This window comes from Oryctolagus cuniculus, chromosome 8 (assembly GCF_964237555.1).
Source record: "Oryctolagus cuniculus chromosome 8, mOryCun1.1, whole genome shotgun sequence".
NCBI classification, from domain to species: Eukaryota; Metazoa; Chordata; class Mammalia; order Lagomorpha; family Leporidae; genus Oryctolagus; species Oryctolagus cuniculus.
In genome coordinates, this window is record NC_091439.1 from 12,855,689 (window position 1) to 12,875,890 (window position 20,202).

At 49.3% G+C, this 20,202-nt stretch overlaps 1 protein-coding gene across 1 annotated transcript in view; it reads left to right on the forward strand.

Moving 5' to 3' along the window:
- GATB (glutamyl-tRNA amidotransferase subunit B) overlaps nt 1-20,202 on the forward strand; it is an 88,425-nt gene that overhangs the window by 48,979 nt on the left and 19,244 nt on the right. Inside the window, exons 6-9 of the mRNA XM_002716908.5 lie at nt 8,942-9,055; nt 11,195-11,279; nt 11,963-12,007; nt 13,917-14,106. Of these exons, the coding sequence (XP_002716954.1) occupies nt 8,942-9,055; nt 11,195-11,279; nt 11,963-12,007; nt 13,917-14,106 (434 nt within the window). The remainder of the gene's footprint in view (nt 1-8,941; nt 9,056-11,194; nt 11,280-11,962; nt 12,008-13,916; nt 14,107-20,202) is intronic.

Genomic DNA, 20,202 nt, shown 5'->3' on the forward strand with positions numbered 1-20,202 from the left:
TATCCATTTATGCACTAAGTGTTCATTCTGTAATGCTTTAAAATAAAGTTTTTATTATTCCATTCTCCTTCAGAAAATCTGGGATTCCTGCTAACCCTATGGAATAATAAATAGGCCACCTGTTAGCTGAGAAGTGGTCCCATCTGGGTCCTTGCCAAGAGAGAAGCCGTAATAGCAAGAACTCATCAGTCAGTAATGGCTGAGAGTGTTCATTAGATCACATTTGCTGTGACACTTTTTTGTTTCTTGTAAATACAAATCCAAGGGTAGGATTTTGGTGTAGCAGATAAGATGCCACCTGTGATGCCCACATCCCACAATCCCACACTGGAGTGCCTGGGTTCTAGTCCCAGCTGAACTCCCAGTTCGAGCTTCATGTGCACCCTGGGAGAGGTAGCAAGTGATGGCTCAAGTACTTGGGTTGCTGCCACCCATGTGGGATACCTAGATGGAATTCCAGGCTCCTGGCTGTTGTGAGCATTTGAAGAATGAACCAGAGAATGGAAGCTTGCTTGTTTCTCTCTCTCTCTCTCTCTCTGCCTTTGAAATAAATGAAAATAAGCAATTTTTTTGGTTTGTTTGTTTAAGATTTATTTACTTGAAAGGCAGAATTATAAAGAGAGAGGGATCTTCCATCCATTGGTTCACTCCCCAAATAGCTGCAATAGCCAGGCCTGGACCAAGCCAAAGCCAGGAGCCTGGAACTTAGTTGTGGTCTCCCACATGGGTGGCGGGAACCCAAGTATTTGGGCCATCCTCCGCTGCTTTCCCAGGCACATTAGAGGGGAGCTGGGTCAGAAGTGGAGCAGCTGGGGCTTGAACCTGTACTCATGAGATGCAGGCATCACAGGCAGCAGGTTAATCTGCTGTGCTACAACAATGGCCCTGAAAATAAATAAAAGAATTTTTGAGAAGCTTATAAATATAGATGCAGCAGTCCTGTCTCTGGCACTGTGGCCTGGTGACTTTGGAGGTTTCAAAGTGCCATGGGGAGCTGAGGGCCACTTGGAGTCCCGCTTCTTGGTGCTGTTCGCATTTTTCAGCACCAGCTCCTTCTGGTGCACTACTGTGGGCCCACTGTGTCGTCACTGGAGACAGCAGCCTGAACTGAGGGCTGCCCTGAAGAGGCAGCACTGAAAGCTGGTGGATAACCAGGCTGCCTTTGGAACGGAGGGTATATCACCCTGCACTGGGATTCCAGTGACCTGAGGAGCATGGACCAGCCCAGCCCAGATTCCAAGTCATTGCCTGCTCAGTGGACAGTGTTTAGCTACTGTGTGGAAATTTGCAAAGCAATTGGTTGAGTTGAATATGTGTAGAAGTATATATCCCAGCTGTCCCAAAGATCATAACTTCCAGTTGGGACTTGGAGTATGTGCTCATCAGCCTAAGCATTTTTCAAAATTAATTTATTGTCTTATTAAACTATCACAAGGACCAGTGTTGTGGCACAGCAATATGCCAATGCACAGTGCTGTTTGAATCCCAGCTGCTCTGCTTCCAGATCGGCTCCCTGCTAATGTGCTTGGGAAGGCAGTGGAAGATGACCCAAGTACTTGGACCCCCACCACCTGGCTCCTGGCTTCGGCCTGAGTCAGCTCTGGCTATTGTGGCCATTTAGGGATTGAAACACTGATGGAAGGTTGGTCTCGGGGTCTCTTTCTCTCTTTCCACCCCTACTCTGCCTTTCAAACTAAATAAATCTTTTCTTTTTAAATGAACTTTGTGACATCACTGAGGGAGAGGTGATATTGTACCCATTGTAGAGAGGTAGAGCGTGGGCTATTTGCCCAGAGCTCACAAGAAGTCACTGAGTTGGGATTGGAGCCCAGGTGTGGCTGACTCCAGAAGCCCTTTCTTCAAGTTCAATGTCAGGCTGCTTCCTGGTAGTGGCAGCAGTGTCCCACCTGCCTTGGATGCTGCCTTCGCAAGACAGGATGGGGAAGGTGGGTGCTGAGGGCTCTGAGGTTCCAGGCCTGGCTTGGGATCCTGTCCTGCAACTTCGCGCTGTAGGAACTGGACAAGTCACTTGATTTCTGTGCATTTCACTTTTGACACTTGTGAGTCCCCACATAATTGTGTGTGGAAAGAGGAGGAAGGAAACTGTGGAGGAAAAGGAGTCATCCAAGGCATCAGGTAAAGTTGGAATGAGAGGACTGACCCCTCTCATTCCAAAATCTGGACTTCCACTTTGGCTCTGTTCAGTTTCAAATGCCTCAGCGCTAAGTGGCTTTGTCACGAGAGCTGCCCTGTAGGGGGCAGCCGGGCCTGGCTGAGCGTCCCTGCTGGGTAAATGTCTCCTTGGTTTTGTTAGCAGTGAGAAGTAGTGCCGCTGTTACAGCGTCACCACTCGTTTGGATGAATGAACTCTGAAACACGCTCACTCAAGTTCAGTCACTTGGTGATTTTTTGGTTGAAGCCAGTGATTGGAGTTTTGGAGAGTCTTTGGCAATCAGAGAGAGATGGCCGAACAGACCCTCCTCGACCCTCCAGCCCCTGATGCATGTGGAGACTGTTTCCTGTTCTGAAGTTGTATTTCCCTTCCTTCCTTCTTTTGTGTGAAAGGCAGAGAGAGAGAGAAAGAGAAAGATCTTCCATCTGGTTCACTCCTCAAGTGGTTGCAGTGGCCAGGCTGAAGCCAGGAGCAGGAGCTTCACCCAGGTCTTCAGCCTGGATGGCAGGGACCCAAGCACTCGTGCCTTCTTCACTGCTTTCCCAGGCACGTGGAGCAGGGAGCTCGATCAGAAAGGGAACAGCTGGGACTCAAACTGGCTCCCATTTGGGATGCCTCGTCCAGGCGGCAGCCCCACCCGCAGTGCCACAACACTGGCCTACTGAAGTTGTATTTCTGTTGTGTGGGTGTGTTTGAGAGAAAAGTATGTAAATGAAACAGTGCACTCGGTGGTCTGGCTTTTGGCTTCGCTATTACACGTCTCGACTTCGGGAAGACAGAAACTGAGCTGGATGCTAGATGCCATTATCTTCGCGTGGGCACGAAGGCCCTCCCCCAGTGGTGTAGCTGCACTGAAGTAAACCTGACTGGGGAGCTTTTCATGCACTTGAAGCAATTTAACTTAATTTGTTTAAAAGGTATTTCGTCTTCACCGTCTGGAATGTCTTTTGTTAGTGTCTGATACATATTTGAATCCAGGCTAGCGAGCTCTCTTTCAACACTGCAGGATGCTAAATGCTTCCTCCAGACATTTATGTAGTATGGTCTTCTCTAAAATTTGTGCTTTTATTCCTCTTCCAAATTAGAATCCTAAATTGTAAAAGGCGGTTTCATTTTTTTAAAAGCAGGTGAGTAATTCAGGGTTCCCTGAGTGAACTGAAGAAGCAGTGTCTCCCAAGTATTGGGACTTGGTGGAGCAGGCTCAGCGGACTTTGGAAGTTGTTCACAAAGCTTCGTGGGCCTTTCAGCTGGTTCCAACTGCAGATTTGTCCTGTTCAGATGGAATTTCAGAACTTCTCAGGAGCCTGCTGTGAAGCCAGTCTGCTTACTCATTGCTCAGCAAAATGCCCGGTGTTGCCATTCACCATTCAGCAAGGTTTAATTGATGGAACAACTGCCATGTGCCAGAGCCCACTCTAGGTTCTGAAAAAGACCTTGTTCCTGCTATACACAGTTGAAATTCACGAGGGACACAAATACATGAACAATAAAACCATTAGGAGCAGATGTTCAGCCTACTGGTTAAGGCACCCATGGCCAGTATTGGACAGAGCACCTGGGTTTGATTCCCAATTCCGGCTCCTGACCTGTAACTTCTTGCTAGGGCCGACTCTGGGAGGCAGCAGTTAATGGTCAAGTAGTTGGGTCCCTGCCACCCAAGTAGGTGAGACTGGATCGCATTCTGCCCTGGCCAGCTACAACCCTGGCAGGCGTTTATGGAGAACACCAGCAGATGAGATTTCTTTGTCCCTCTGCCCTTCAAGTAAATAAATAAATAATTTTTTATAAAACCCACTGTAGTGACAAGTGCTCAAAAGAAATAAATGAGGTGCCCCGGTACTGCATAATGTTGTCCTTTATGGGCCCTCAGAGGAGGTGACGTTAGACCTGCAGACTGATTCGGGACCCCAGCCAGCATGGACATGAGGGCCAGCATTCCAGCAGACAGCCCCGGCGAAGGCCCCGGGATGGAAAGTTCATCTATAGCATATGCTGTGAGATAGCCAAGGGTATGGGAGGCCGCTGTGGGGACAGCAGAGCGGGACCGTGCGCTGGTTGAAACTGAAAGCAGGCAAGGGACAGAGTCCAGATGATAGCAAGAAGGTTAGCTCCCAATCCAAGAGCAGCGGAAACCCTAGAAAGGTCTTTCAGCCAGGGGATGGTGGCCGCTTCGTGCCTTAGAAGCCACTCTGCCGCTCTTTGGGAAGCAGACGTCAGAAGGGGCAGAGTGGAAGCGCAGCTCTCGCAGTAGTTCAGGTCGATGGGGATGCTGTTTGGAACAGTGCTGGTGGCAGTGCAGAGGGAGAGGTGGGTGATGCAAGATAGCTTCTAGAAATAAGAGGACTTGGAGCCATCTGATAGGGAAGGAAGAAGACAGGGAGAAAGTGAGGATGCCTTAGGGGAGTTTGAGGAGTAAGCCCTGGTGCTGCCATTTACTGAATTGGAAAATGAGCTTTATGAGGGGCAAATAGGATTTGGCTTTGGAAGTTCACGTGCGTGTGAGCCCTCCCTATGGAGGCATCAGGTGAGGACTGGATATGTAATTATGTTGCCCAAGGGGGAGGCCAGAACTGAAGAGAGAAACTGAGCTGTCGGCAGCAGAGACCGGGCAGGGCAGAAGTAAAGGAGAGGGCCCTGAGTTTGGGTGAGAAAGAAGACACTGGCACTGAGCCAGCAGTCAGGTGCCCTAGGAGGTAAGAGGACAACCACGAGAGCAAGGGAGCACAGGAGGTGAGGCAGCAAGACCCTTGGAGAAGGACGGCTTAGTCGACCTGTCTCTGCTGCTGAGGAGGCCAGTGAGGCGAACGCAAGCCATGTCCTGGGTCCCCTGGATTTGGCAGCCAGGAGGTTCCTGGTGACTGTGACAGGCAGTTGCAGAGAGGAGGGGGCAGAAGCCAGGCTGCAGTGGGTTTAGGTGAGATGGGGGAAGACCACGTGTGCAACCATCAGATGAAACGTGTGTGAGAGATGTCTGAGAGGATCTGCTCAGAGGGAATGCAGGGAGCCCTAGCTGAGTGACTGGTGGAGTGAGAAGTGGGCGTCAGGAAATAGGTTTTGGGGTTTCTGTTTGTTTTGTATGAAGAAAGCTGCATATGTTTGTTTCAGAAGGAATGCTGAAAAAGAGATGAATGACCAGTGTGGGAGAGCAGGGATGACTAAAAGATTGATGTTCCCGAGAGAGGTTAAAGTCTGGGCCAGGCGGTCAGGGGCCTATAATTCTGGACGTAACTATCAGGTGAGGTCAAAACGAGAGGCAGTTCTACAAAGCTCCTGAAAAACAACGTTAAAAGGAGGTGCACATCTCCCACAAACTCTGTACCTTGTCCTTGCCCCAGCCGTGGTTGTGAGCTGCATTCTGTGGTATAGGTTAGATGTACAATGGGACTTTGAGGGTTCATAGAAAAATGAAATTAAAAGATTATTTTGGTGCAGAGTATTTTTAAACGTACGCATGCAAGTGGTCTTCTTGAAGCTCATGGAAAATGCATATTATGAAAGAACTATACATGGATTTCAGAATATTTTTCCACCAAAATAAACTTAGATTTTAATTCTATGTTCCATAGAACTTTGAAGAAGACTCTTTTTTTTTTTTTTAAGATTTATTTATTTATTTGAAAGAGTTACACAGAGAGAGGTGAGGCAGAAAGAGAGGCCTTCCATCTGCTGGTTCACTCCCCAAATGGCCGCAACGGTGGGAGCTGTGCCAATTTGAAGCCAGGAGCTTCTTCTGGGTCTCCCACACAGGTGCAGGGGCCTAAGGACTTGGGCCATCTTCTGCTTTCCCAGGCCATATCAGAGAGCTGCATCAGAAGTGGAACAGCTGGATCTCGAACCAGCATCCATATGGGATGCTGGCACTTCAGGCCAGGGCGTTAACCCGCTGCGCCACGGTGCCAGCCCCTGGAGAAGACTTTTTTGTGTTTAGTTAGTTTGGAGGACCCACCGATAGAGGCTGACTTTGCACATCCCTGAAGGACGAGCAGAGGTTGGCAAGAGGGGCGGAGACACTGCTAAAGGGGACAAGTCAGCTGGGTAGGCTGGGAATTGGATGCAGAAAGCTCTCCTCCTGGGGTGGGAGCTTTGCCGTGGAGCGAGTCATGGGGAAGTGGAGGTCATGCCTCCAGAGACTGGGTGAGGGCTCTTACTCCCAAGCAGAGGAGATAGGACGAATCTGATGGGAGCTGCGTGTGCCCTTAAGTGAGCAGGGTGATGTAAACTAGGCTGTGGCTGGGGGAGCATTGTAGTCACATTGTGGGTGACCAGACAGGAGGCTGTGCTGTGTTACGAGTCAGGATGTGATCCCATAACCCAGGCCTGAGGTTCTGAGGCCTTGGCCCACGATGGCTGCAGAGGAAGTGGAAAGGAAGGGACAAATGTGAGGCCTGCTTGGAGGAAAGGCTTGATGGATAAAAGCAGGAAGGAAAACGGAGAAGTGGAAGATGACTTTGAAGTTCCTAGGTTGAGAGTCTGGTGATGTCTGGAATAATGGGGATTTCTTGAGATTCAGAGAAATATAGCTTGTCAAAAAGGAACTTAAAAATAGGGGGCTATGTGTGGGCATTTAGCCTAGTGGTTAAGATACTGGTTCTAAGAGGCTCACATCTGGGGCTGGCATTGTGGCACAGTGGTTAAGCTGCCGCCTGTGACACCAAATCCCGTATTGGAGGGACTCCTGCCACCCACGTGGGAGACCCAGTTGGAGTTCCTGGCTTCTGTTTTTGACCTGGTCCAGCCCTGGTTATTGTGGCCATTTGAGGAGTGAACAGATGGAAGGTCTTGGTCAGTCTCTCTCTCTTTCTCTCTTTCTCTCTCTCTTTTTCCCCCCTCTTTCTCATTCTCACTCTGCCTTTCAAATAAATAAAAGTCAATCATAAAAAAATAAAAAAGGCCTGCACCCCACATCAGAGAACCTAGGTTCGATTCCCAACTCTGGCTTCCAATTCCAGCCTCCTGCTAGTGTGGACTTTGGGAAGCAGCATTGATGGCTTAAGTACTTGGGTCCCTGCCATCCACCTGGGAGACCATGATTGAGTTCCCAGCTCTGGGCCACTGCCTGGCCATCACAGACATTTGGGGAGGATGAGTGTTCTCTCTTTTTCTCTCTCCCTGTCTGCCTCTCAAATAAAAATAAAGTAAATAAATAAGCTACAAAAGAAATAGGGAACAGCATTTTTGCAGCAGTGTTGGGAAGTCAGTGGTGGAGAAGGTTAGCAGTTGCTCTGTGGGAAGGCATCATTTCCCTCACCATCAGCACGCATGACATGTGGAGCTGCAGAGGGGGTGAGCTGTTCCCTCTTCCAAGGGTGTGGGTGGAGCAAGGGGAGGTGACAACCGATGATCTTGAACCTGGTGTAGAATTGAGTCCTTGGCTCAGTACTGAGGGAACGACAGTTCCAAATGTCTCCTTTTCTTGGCATGGATATAATTTTTCTGTTTTATTGTTTTAATATGTTTTTGCTGTGAAATCTTGGAAAATGAATTTATTCAGTCCAGCAAAAAGCTCAGGTTTAGCAGATTACATTTTAATTAATAATTATTTTTTGTTCAAAGAGAGAGGGAAAGAGATCTTCTGTCTGTTGGTTTACTCACCCAAATTACTGCAAGAGCCAGGACTGGGCCCAGCTGAAATCACGAGTATAGAGCTCCATCCAGATCTCCCACATGGATCGCAGGGACCAGGGTACATGGATCATCTTCCACTGCCTTCCCTGGTGCATTAGCAGGAATCTGGATCGGAAGTGGAGCAGCCGGGACTCAGACCTGCACTCCCTCCCTCAGACCCACACTCCCTCCCGTATGCGATGCTGGTGTCACAGTAGTGGCTTAGCTGGCTGTTCAACACAACGTAGGCCCCTGTGTTTTAATTTAAAAGCCTCCCTAGAAAAAGTAAATCCAGCATTTTGTCTTCTCATTTTGTTGTGTTTTAATGGTTGTAAGTGATTGGAAAGGAGAATTTGAGCTTTGCTTTGCAGGTGAAAGATGTGATTATTTCCTATCTGTATCTCTCTGTCTTGGGATTTTAACTATCCCCCCTCCCCACACCCCATGCGCCTTCCTCAGGAGCCCTCTCCACAAATCACTTGCTTCTTTTGGGGTTACTCTTCCACATGTATGGGGGCTTTGGGGCAGAAAAACTCTTCCCAGGAAGGTGCCGGCCCTCTCTCATGCCGTCACAGATACCTCCCTGCCACAGTCTGTCAGCCCTGTCTCCATGCTGCCTCAGTCCTAGGATTCAGGGTCGTGTCTGTGGAAGGAAGAGATTATGACAGCACCCGGAGCAAGGAGGGAGACCCAGATTTCAGCTCTTGCCCTTGAGCTGTGAATTGTCTGCAGACACCATCTGCAGTCACTATTAGAAACCCACCTTCGGTTGGAGAGCAGTGTTACCAGGTAGTCATTTTGGGGGACCTTTCACTCACCCCAGCTCTGACAAGAATAACCTTAGGATGACGACAGAGCAGTCTCCACTGCCGTAGTGTTGCTGGCACATCCAGAGGCTGTCTTTTCTCCGGAGAGTACACAAGCGCACATTCTGTGAGTACGTACACGCGTGCGTGCGCACAACCCAGACACCTGAGCACTGGCACTCTTCCCAGGGGACAGAAGTCCCAGCCATGTGCTTCAGGACCAGCCGTGCCTTCTCTACAGTTTGGGGAGTGTGACAGCTGGTCCAGTGAGATGTGGCTTCCGTTGACGTACTCCCCACTCCGAGAGGCTGTGTTGCCCTACAGGGTTTCTGAAGACTCGTCTTTTCTCTTCTTCCAGAGGGCCAGTTGAGAGTGGACGCCAATGTGTCTGTGCACCACCCCGGGGAGCCTTTGGGCGTTCGGACCGAAGTGAAGAATCTAAACAGCATCAGGTTCTTGGCCAAGGCCATAGGTGAATGTCAGCCATTACTATCTGATAGACTTCCCTGTAGCAGTTACCCCTTGCTGTGTAACAAGCCACTCCCGACTTCTCATTGTCGTGGCTCTGGGGACTGGGAGGAGGTTCTTCTGCTGGTCCCACGTCAGGCACGCACTCACGAGGCTGTAGGAAACTGGCAGGGCAGGCGAAGCAAAGGTCTGCCACGGCCGTGGCGCTGGGGTCTTCATGCTGGAAGTCTGCTAGGCTTCTCTGCCCCTGTGGTCTTCAGTCGCTGCCAAACCTGGGCTTCCTGTTTGACAGCGGGAACGTTTTAGGAGGGTAAGGCAGAAGCCGCAAAGCCCCACACCATGTCATTTTCCACCATGTGAGACTCAAAGCCACTTGAATTCCAAGTGGAGTCAAGGAGAGGGGAAACAGAGTTCGCCTCTTTACAGGAACATCTGCACAGTACAGCGACTGTGTCTTGTCATGTACAGCGCTGTTTTCCTGGCTAGCCTGAATTCTCTGAGGTCATGTTCATTCATTTTAGATTGGTGTGGCTTGACCAAATTGGTGACTATGTTGTGGGTTTTTATTTGCTTTCCTGTTTCTAACATAGATTGTGTGTGCCTGTCCAGTCAAGTATTGGTCTTACTGGTGCACATGCCATGGGTACTTCTTTGATGACAGAAGTACAATAATAATAAAAATAAAACAGCTGAGCAAGACAGACATCCAGGGTTGTCCCATAGAAATGTGAATCTGAGAGAGCATCTTAGAAGACCAAAAATATATTTTAAAGCCAAAGCTATCTGGATCGGAGGGAGGGAGGGGATTGAAAGTATACCCCATGAAAAGTGTGCAGGCAACGAGACAGCTGAGTGTAGTTCCAAAATGAGGCTGTAGCCAGATGTTTACTAGACTCTTGGGTCTTGTCAAAAAAAAAAAAAAAGTGTTAGAAACAATGCAGAAAAGACAACTCTAGTGTAGGATAAAACCTTAGCAACTGAAGCAGTCTCGGTGAGGGCATTCAGGCTCTAATTTTCAGGAAGAAGGCATTGAAATGGTGAAGGGAGAAAAGTATGGGGTGGGGAAGGTAGAGGAAGTTCCTATGTGAAGAGACTGAAGAGGATGAGGCTGGTCTCTGAAAGGAGACACGTGCAGTGTTTCTCAAATCATGGAAGGTTTGGGTAAAGGGGAGGCTTGGAACAAACAGAACACAGTCCCATGCTCCCCCTGGTCGGTGGGAGGAGACCTATTACTCTAAGACATGGTGATGGAAAGCTAAGAAAACAAGCAACAGCTGTGCTTTAGGTAAATTCCTCCAGAATGAGTTACAAAGGCCCCTGGCTTATGGTTGGCTCTGCCTAACCTCCTCATTCTGTGAGGGGCCCTCTGGAACCACAGGCTGAGAATCCCACCTGTAGTCAGAAGAGACCAGAAGAACCAAAGTTTTCCTGTCACAGACTTGGTTCTCATCCCGTCATGTTTTCATCGCGTTTTTCTCCTGATGTGGGGCCCTTCTGCCATCGTGAGGAAGATGAGTAAAAATAGCCCCGTTCTGGGGTTGCTGCTCCCTGGCAGCTCAGAGAAGGGGTTTGGATTTGGGCTAGGCTGGCGAGTTAGGGGCGGCGCAGGCTGGTCACGTGAGCCTAGCAGTGGCGGCTACATTTTGACTCCCACAGCCTGCCCTTTTGGTGGTGAGGAGGAAGCATGGCATGGTTCTTAACTGCGTTGGATCACAAATCTATTTGAAAATAGAATGGAAATTCTGGACCCTCTCTCCACAGACACACACCCATATTTTGTAAATAATTTCAGGGGATATGATCATTGGAAACATCTGTGGATCCTAAATGAGAACGTTTTACGGGTACCAACCCTAGTTCTGAGTCACTAGACTGGGATATTGGACCTAGGCCTGCTCCTACCTGGGTTGCTTAATCTCTCTGAACCTGAGTCTTCTCCAAAAATGAGGAGTGGGACCTCTGTAGCCCTTTCCAGCACCAGTTTTCTGTGATGGCAGTGAGGGGAAAATACAGCCCAGGAAGCCAGGATTATTATGTGCTGATTAGTTTTTTACTTGAAGATTGAAAAAGGTTTCTAATTATTGCTTGAGTGGATGAAAGGTATAATCAAAACATGATGCTAAGTAAATTGTGCTTTTCATAGACTATGAAATCCAGCGGCAAATCAGTGAGCTTGAGAATGGAGGTGAAATTCTGAATGAGACTCGCTCGTTTGATTACAAGCTGGGGTGAGTTTGCATCCATTAAGTTGGGGCCCGAGGGTCTGGGCTCAGCTACACACCAGCCTGGTAGCCTTGAAGCAAACACTTAGCTTCTCTCATTTCAGCTTCCTCACTACCAGGATATGACATGCCCTGTCGAGTGTTAAGGGTTTACTTTTTCCCAGGCTTGTAATAAATGCTTTGTCTTGGGTCCTGGCCCTTTCCCTTGCTTCTGGTTCACCTGCTTCGTGGCAGAATCTTAACTTCCTCAAATAATCTCTCAGATCTCTACCAGCTTAAGCTAGAGGTCGAAGACAGCAAAGACCTGGCTATGGAGATGCCTTTGTTGTTTAGCTAACTTTGATCCTAATTTTCCTGACTCTGAATTGTAAGGATTTTATATTCTACGCAGAATACTGAAAAAAACTCAAAAGTGTAGAGTTTGAAAAGGTGGCTAGAAGCCTGAAAGCACTGATGCAGTTTCTTTTCTTTTTAATTACCACTCTGTCCTTTATTTCTGTTTTTTTATTTCTGTTTATTTCTCTGTCCTTTATTACTCTTTTTAAAAGGAGTCACGTAAGTGTCTCCTGTGGAAGCCTGATGAACTTGAGTTTGCCCGTGTCCCTTACTAGAAGGGGAAACCTGCTCTGCATCTAGGTAGGTCAGTGCTGTGTGCAGTGTGCGTCTCACATCTTCTTTCCCTGTTGCAGGTGCACTGTGCCAATGAGAGACAAAGAAGGAAAACAAGACTACAGGTAATTGCTGCTCGTGTCAAAATGCCGCAACATATGTGGAGTTAGGGGCGTGTTTCTCATCCGGTTAGAGATCAACTTAATGATCCTGGACAGGGGCCGCTTGCGGTGGTGCTGTTCCAGGATGGAAAGCGAAGGCTTTCTATTTTTTGTGTCCTTGAGAGAACTATTTTCTTGATAAACTGGCATCTGGGTGCCTCGTGTGGTGGCATGCAGCTGTTGGAAAACACGTGCTCACTCTTCGTGTCAAAGTTGTTAGCGTTGAGCTGAGAGAATGGCAGTTGGGGTTGGGTTGGAGGCTGCTGTACTTACAATCAATGACAGATGCACTGCTGTCTTGAAAGTAGACACGTTCTCAGAAATGCCCGTGGTAGTTCCTTTCAGACCCCAAAAGCTGCTGTTTCATTGATAAACGAAGCTTACTATGAGGGGCACAGCTACAGCCACCAGCGAGGATAGGCCTCAGATAAATCGGGCCTTTTATTTTTTCCCACTGAGTTGAGCAGTTTGCAAAGATCGAAGTTTCTTAAGCAGCACAGTTGTTGAGTAGAACCCACTTTGCCTGATGAAGTGTAGGAAGGCAGATGCGTAGCTCTTGCTGTCAGTGAGGACCAAACAGAGCACTGTGCTTTGGGAGAGAAGAGACTCATTTAAGTCCCTAGAGTGAAGTTCACCAAGAACTCCTGCCCTGCGTCTGTCAGAGTGACGACTTCCATTCCTGTGATCGGAACCCCCTTGGTTTTCACGGCTGCTCCCTCCCTGTCGCTGCTGCACTCTGAGCGTGGAGTGTGGCTTTGAACTCAGCCAGAAGCTCCAGCGCAGCCCCGCCCGTGCGTGGACGTGAGTTGCAGGACGCCTCCCTCTGGCTCCCTCTTGCCTTCAGAAGGCAGGCTGATTCATAGCAGAGACTCGGCATTGAGGTGATGGATTGCTCACACCTCTGATCTATTACCTTCCAGCTGCCATTCGTTGTGCATTATTCTGCATTTACATAAGTTCTTTGTCAAATGTGGGCAAAAAGAAAACGCTAGCGCTGGAATGGAGCAGAGGGAGGGGACATCTTTGTTTCATAGGATTATATGCGGTGGTCTAGCGGCCACGCGGCCACATTGTATAACAATTCAGTGTTTTTAAGGGCAGTTGCAGGTTGACCAAAACTCAGCGCAAAGTACAGAGCATTCTCATATGCTCCCTTCTCCGCCCCGCCCCTCCCAGGTTCTGTTATTAACGTTGTATGTTAGAGTGGTAGGTGGTTTGCTACAATGATGAACCAGCACTAGCTCCTTAACTAAAGCCCACAGTGTGCATCAGGCTCCAGTCTCTGGGATCTGACATGGCTGTGATGGCTGTAACGCCGCACCCACCGGCACGGTGCCATACCTGCCGGTTCACTGCCCTAAAAAAAAGCCCTGCGCTCCACCTGTGCACCCCTCCTCCCGCCCCACCACCTTCCACACTGAGGCAAAAGCCATTCATTTCTTGCACTTCTTCAAAAAGGAAAGTTGCCGCCCCCCCCCCCTTTTAACTTTTCTTTTACTGCGCAAGTACTGCTAAGAGCCAGTGGAAATTAAGAATGGAGGACTGGGCTCTCTTTCCAAAGTACAGCGTTCTTGTTTGGTTCTGTTGTTTCCGGTCATTGCAAATATATCCTCCACCCACAGTCGTAAACAGAAGTGTGGCTTCCGTGCCAGGTCCTGCTCGTTCCACTCATCATTATGTAAGCAGGGAGGGGGCAGTGTGGCGGCTTGGACACTTGCGTGGAGACTGTCCTGGGAGACAGAATTGATCCTGCAGGACATGAGAAAGTAACGTGGCATCTAAGCACGGAAGCATTCGGATTCCAGGTAGATTGGTTTTTCCCTCGTGAAACCAAGGACTCCAGCTTCAGGCCCCATCTCCTCTCTCGGCCCAGGTTTATGCCAGAACCCAACCTGCCTCCCCTGCTGCTCTACGACTCCACGTCTCTGCCTGCAGGCGCCGACCCCCAGCAAGTGATCGATATCGACCGGATCCGGGAGACGCTCCCCGAGCTCCCGAGCGAGACGCGGGCGCGGCTGGTTCAGCAGTACGGGATGCTGCCTGAGCACAGCTTCACTCTGCTGGTACGCACTGATGGGCTCCAACAAACCCGGCTCGGCAGACAGCGGGCCGCCGTGGCCTGGAGTGGAGTGGGCAGGGCGCCGCGGCTCTACTCCAGGTGCCTCTGGGAAGAATGGGCGTTGGAACCCTTGCTCCCTACCCCCTATGCCGGGTGTGCTCCTGGTAAAACCAGAAGAGGAAGCAGAATCTGGCATTCATGATTTCTTGGGCGTGGAAATGAACAGCCGCTCACAGCAGCTGCACAGACGCTGTGAGGCAAGGATCCCCACAGAACCTCAGTGTTGGACCACAGCAGGGGCGGGCGGGAGGCGGGGGTCTCAAAACCTGCCAGTGGTTTTGCCGCCCGTGGGAGGAAACTTTTATTCCGCACCAAGTGCTGAGAACCCTGACTGGGAGCCTCTGCCCTTGGAGGCTGGCCGAAGCGTCTGAAGGAGCTGGTAGACAACCAGACAGCGTTCAGCGCTGCTTGGGGAGTTTCCATCCGCTTCAGAGCTGCTTGGGGCTTTGCGGTTTTCTTTGTCAGGCAGCGTGGAGTGCTGCGGCGTCAGCGAGGGAAGCGTTTTGTCACAGTTGTCTTCTCCTGTCTGAGAGGGAGGAAGCGGAAAGTGCTGCTCTTCTGCCTCTCGGGGCTGCCGCACTTGCCTTCTGCAGCCGCAGGCTCTGTGGGAGCTTTTTAAATGGCCAGTAATACCTCTGTAGGAGCGCGGGAATCCAACACGAGGGGACTGCAGAAGCTTCACGGAAAATGGAATTAAGAGATGTTTATTTTGGTGCAAAAAAAAAAAAAATTGGAAATCCCTGCATAGCTTTTTCATAATACACAGTTCCCAGGAACTTTTTGAAGTCCCTGTTGTATGCATGGACTTTAAAATATTTTTTGTACCAAAATAAGCTTAACACCATTTTCCGTGGACTTTTTAACATACCCTTGTATTTTTATTTATATGCTTTAACAACGGCAGCCTAGCAGTTTCTGGTACAGAATAGGCAACCAAATGTGTATTGAATGACAGATTTTTTTAACCATTTTTGAGCTTTTTAAAAAAATTTTGATTACCCTGTAGCACTTGTCCATTTTTATGGAGTACAGAGCATTATTTCAACTTGTGCATCATAGCTGATCAAACCAGGCAACTGGGCTTTCCGCCTCCTTATCTTGCCTTTGTGTTTGGAGCCTGCCAGGTGCTCTCTTCCAGTTCTTCCCACAGAACACCAGACAGCCTTGCGCGCTGTGGGTGCCCCTGTCCCCCGCTGTGGAGCACTTGAACTTGTTACTTCTGTCTCACTGAGTTGGCACCCACTGTCCAACCTCCTCCCAGCTCTCTCCCCTACCCTGCTGCGTCCCTGGTCATCACTCTTCTAGTTCAGATGGGCTTTTTTTTTTAAGCTCCACCTCTGGAGAGGACATGCCGTACCCGTGTATCTGTGTCTTGCTTATTTCATGTTACATGATGTCCCATTGCATTCGCTTTGCTGCGGGAGTGATTACTCGTCATCCTCCATAGGCAGCTGCTCGGAGAAGTGCGTATCCAGAGAGCTCACGTGAGAACTCCGCTTTCCAGTGATGGTTAGGTGTGGCCAGGTGCTGGTGCCAGGTGCGGGCTGCTGCTGCACCTTCTCCACACCTCTGTGGCCGCAGCATCCGCGGTGCAGTCATTATCTGTCAGTGAATATCGTTGAACATCGCGAGGGCAAGGGCTGTGGCATCCTCTGTGTTCCATTCTCCCTGACGAGCACGGCAGCAGTGCTGACAGCCACGTCTTGGCTCTGCGAGTCAGTCCAGGGCACTTCTGAGCCTGAAGCTTCCTTCCAGTGAGCTGTTTTCCCCAGGCTGATATCCCAGACTGAACTGTGGTCGTACACATCTCCTCCCCACCCCACCCCCACCCCAGCCCCTGTCAAGACTGCTTGGATATCCGGCCCACTTGAGCTGATTACCAAGCCTGCAGGCAGATTATACAGGTGATGGATCCGGCTGCTCAGCCTCAAAAACCTCAGGTACCCTCTCGGTGGCATGTGGCCACCTGGACAAAGGCCAGCCCTTCGGGTGGTGTGTGATGAACAGAGTTTCTTGACTGTTTCTTTACTCCAGTCTGATTTTAGAGAAGTCACTGAATGTAACATTAAAGGTTCGCTTCACGTATCGGCCTTATCCGTAAGAGAAGTCAGAGAAGGCCAGTGCCGCGGCTCACTAGACTAATCCTCCGCCTAGCGGCGCCGGCACACCGGGTTCTAGTCCCGGTCGGGGCGCCGGATTCTGTCCCGGTTGCCCCTCTTCCAGGCCAGCTCTCTGCTATGGCCAGGGAGTGCAGTGGAGGATGGCCCAGGTGCTTGGGCCCTGCACCCCATGGGAGACCAGGAAAAGCACCTGGCTCCTGGCTCCTGCCATCGGATCAGCGTGGTGCGCTGGCTGCAGCGCGCCGGCCGCAATGGCCATTGGAGGGTGAACCAACGGCAAAGGAAGACCTTTCTCTCTGTCCCTCTCTCTCACTGTCCACTCTGCCTGTCAAAAATTTAAAAAAAAAAAAAAAAAAAGAGAAGTCAGAGAACCCTCAGACTCACCTCTTGGCACAGCCGTTTCTGCTCCAGGCTGCAGAGGGCAGCTGTGCGGGGTTGTTGCATTCCGCCTTGACGTGTGAGGGCGGACATGTTTACATTTGTGTTTGTGTCCGTCCTCATTCCTGGCTCCTTCACGGTGCCACACCGAGGTAGACCCTGTGTTAGCATTTGGTAGGGGTGGCGAACGAGTAAGTGTGTGATTTCTCAGTTAAAGGCCCTGTTCAGGGAAACCCACTTTCGTTAGCATCTTTAGTAGCAGGTAGAGACAAGAACAAAGATACTTTAAAAGGTGTGTTTTTTTTTTTTTTTTTTTTTTTTTTGGTCTTTCAAGAGTTTATGTGTAGCTCCTTCAAAAAGTTCATGGAGAAATGAAGTTAGAAGTTCTTTTGGTACAAAATAATTTTGAAATCTATGTATAGTGTTTTCATACTATGCATTTTCCCATGAGCTTTTTAAAGACCGCTTGTATGTGGAGAGGCCCCTACAGGTAACCAAGCCCCCGGCAGGTCATTCTAGAGATGCGTAGTGTACGATGGGAACCCAGAGCAGGTTGTAAGTAACTCGGTTGGGACAAAAAGGGGAAGCTTCAAGAAGGAAGCTGTTTCTTAGCTGTTTTTTTAAAGGACTTATCTTTTGATACCTCATAAACCTTATTTTTATCACTTGCAGATAATGTATTAGCTCATTAGTGCTTTGTTTTTCAAAGGGGCTAGTACTTGACATGTCCAGGATAAGAATAAGACAAGAGAGGACTGGCAAGAGAATGACTCAGACAAATTATTTTCCTGAAATGAGGCAGCCTGAGCCCTTTATGACTTTGTAATCATTGGAAGCTGAGTTACTCATAACACAACCAAAAATGATATGGTCGTGGTTTTTTCCTGCCTTCATCAGAAACACAACAGATTGCTGAGAAGGGCAGATGCACAAATCTAATGAACCATCTTTCAATTTAAAGAGTGCCCAGGAGTATTCATTAAATAAATAGCAGTGGTGGAGGTGTGCTTCACAGAGCTTCAGCTCCATGCTGCAAGCCTTAGGAAAGCTTATTAAATTAAGCATCATGCACATGCCCCCCCCCCCCACACACACACCTAACACACACATACTGAGAAGCTTCAGAATTTAACCCTAGTCTGGAATTTATCTTGGCATTTTATTGTTCAGTAGCCACTGGATTATGTATGTTTTAAATTTTTATTTATTTTTGTTTTTATTTGAAACAGAGACCGAGATGGATGGAGAGCGAGCTTCTATCCACTGGTTCACTCCCCAAATGGCTGCAACATACAGGGCTAGGGCAGGTTAAAGCCAGGATCCAGAACTCAGTCTGGGTCTCCCATCTTGGCAGCAGGGAGTCAAGCAGTTGAGCTGTCAGCTGCCGTCTCTCGGGGGCACAGTAGTAAGGAGCTGGATCAGAAGAGGAGCTGCGCTCCACTGGGGCTCAGGATCCCCGCATCCTGAGCAGCAGTGCTACTGCTGTACCACTTGCCCACCCTGAGCTATGTTTTTTTTGTTTGTTTTTTTTGTTTGTTTGTTTGTTTTTTTGACAGGCAGAGTGGACAGTGAGAGAGACAGAGAGAAAGATCTTCCTTTGCTGTTGGTCACTCCACAATGGCCGATGCGGCCAGTGTACTGTGCTGATCCGAAGCCAGGAGCCAGGTGCTTCTCCTGGTCTCCCATGGGGTGCAGGGCCCAAGGACTTGGGCCATCCTCCACTGCCTTCCCAGGCCAGAGCAGAGAGCTGGCCTGGAAGAGGGGCAACCGGGAAAGAATCCAGCACCCCAACTGGGACTAGAACCCGGGGTGCCGGCACCACAGGCGGAGGATTAGCCTGTTGAGCCGCGGCGCCGGCCAAGCTATGTGTTTTTAACATGACCATTGATATTGATAGCACTGCACACTCCAGGGTCTACTGTAATAGCTGGCATGCAGTAGATATTCAGCAGCTGGATGAGGGCATAAACGGGACACCATTTAGTGCCCATGAAAATCCTGGTAGAGCTCATGTCCCTGAGAAAAGCATCCCTGTTTCCAGAGGCCAGATACATAAACCGCTCTTTGACAACTCAGCAGATCGTAAGATAGTACCTGTTTTGTTGATCTCTGAACAAGAAAACCTGAAATGCCACCGCACGTACTGTGACCATATGCAAGTCATTGGTCTAACTCTTAGATTCTGAACTGGTTTCTTTGGGCATTAAATCAAATCTACTTTCTGATTTTTTTCTCCTAGGCCCTCCTGATAATGCTCTCACAAAAGAAAACTCCTGTTACTGTTTTTCCTCTGGCCATAATAAATGACTTGGCTCACCTGAAACTTCAACCTCTTTAGCTAATCTTGCTTCCTTATCTTATGTCAAATTGCCTTGCTTTCTGACTTCATTTGCAAAGATTAAGGAATAGAAATGTGGAGGCTAAGACCCAGGTATTAGGACTCTGAAAAATGAGAGATTCTAATATCATAATGAGTCTGTCTCTGAGCCAGTGTGCCCCAGAGTAATTATCAGAATGATCAGGATTATGTGCGTGTGCATTTTTCTTTCTTTTTTTAAGAAAAGACTTGCGATGGAGAGACAAACAGAGCTGCCATCTGCTGGCTCATTCCCCAAACGCCTGTTACGGTCTGCACTGGACCAGGACCAAAGCCAGTACCCGGGAACTCAATCCACGTCTCTCACATGGGTGGCAGGGCCCCAGCTACTTGAGCCATTATCTGCCACCTTCCAGGGTCTGCGTTAGCAGGAAGCTGGAATCAGGCTCAAGTACTCTGGTGTAGGATGCAGGCATCTCAAGTACTAGGCTGCACCCACCCCTGTGACTCCTGTGAGTGTATTTTTCTTTGCAAAATTTTCCCAGGCCAATTTCTGATTTTTTTTTTTTTTAGATTTATTTATTCATTTGAAAGGCAGAGTTAGAGAGAGAGAGAGATCTGCTATCCGCTAGTTCACTCCCGAAATGGCCGCAACGACTGGGGCTAGGCCAGGCTGAAGCCAGGAGCCAGGAGCTTCTTCTGGGTCTCCCACCATCCTCTGCTGCCTTCCCAGGCACATTAGCAGGGAGCGGGATCAGAAGTGGAGCAGCCGGGACACAAACTGGCGGCCATCTGACATGCCAGCACTGCCGCATGGCTTGACCCTCTGCACCACAGCGCCACCCCCAGGCCAGTTTCTGTGGAGGCATCTCTTCCTAACCTCCATGCCTTACTTTAGTCAGGAGGTGCAGAGTAAGTGTGGCCATCTGCCTAAGCAGCACTGAAGAGGCTGCTTGCTCACGGCTCACTCCGCAGCAGGCAGCTGGTACTTTAGATTCATCCTCATTGCAGCCCTCTGCTGCACATCCTGGCGCTCTCCCCTCTGACAGGCGAGGAAACGAAACCGCTTTGGTTAAGGAACTTGCCAAGCCTGTGTTGGAGCCAGGTCCCACCCAGGCTGAGGTCAGGGCCCAGGCTCCTTATTCCTAAGTCCCGCGACCTGCTTGCTTATAAATCGAGTGACAGTGCCAAGCAGGAATTAGGATTTTAGTTAGTTGCTGTTTGG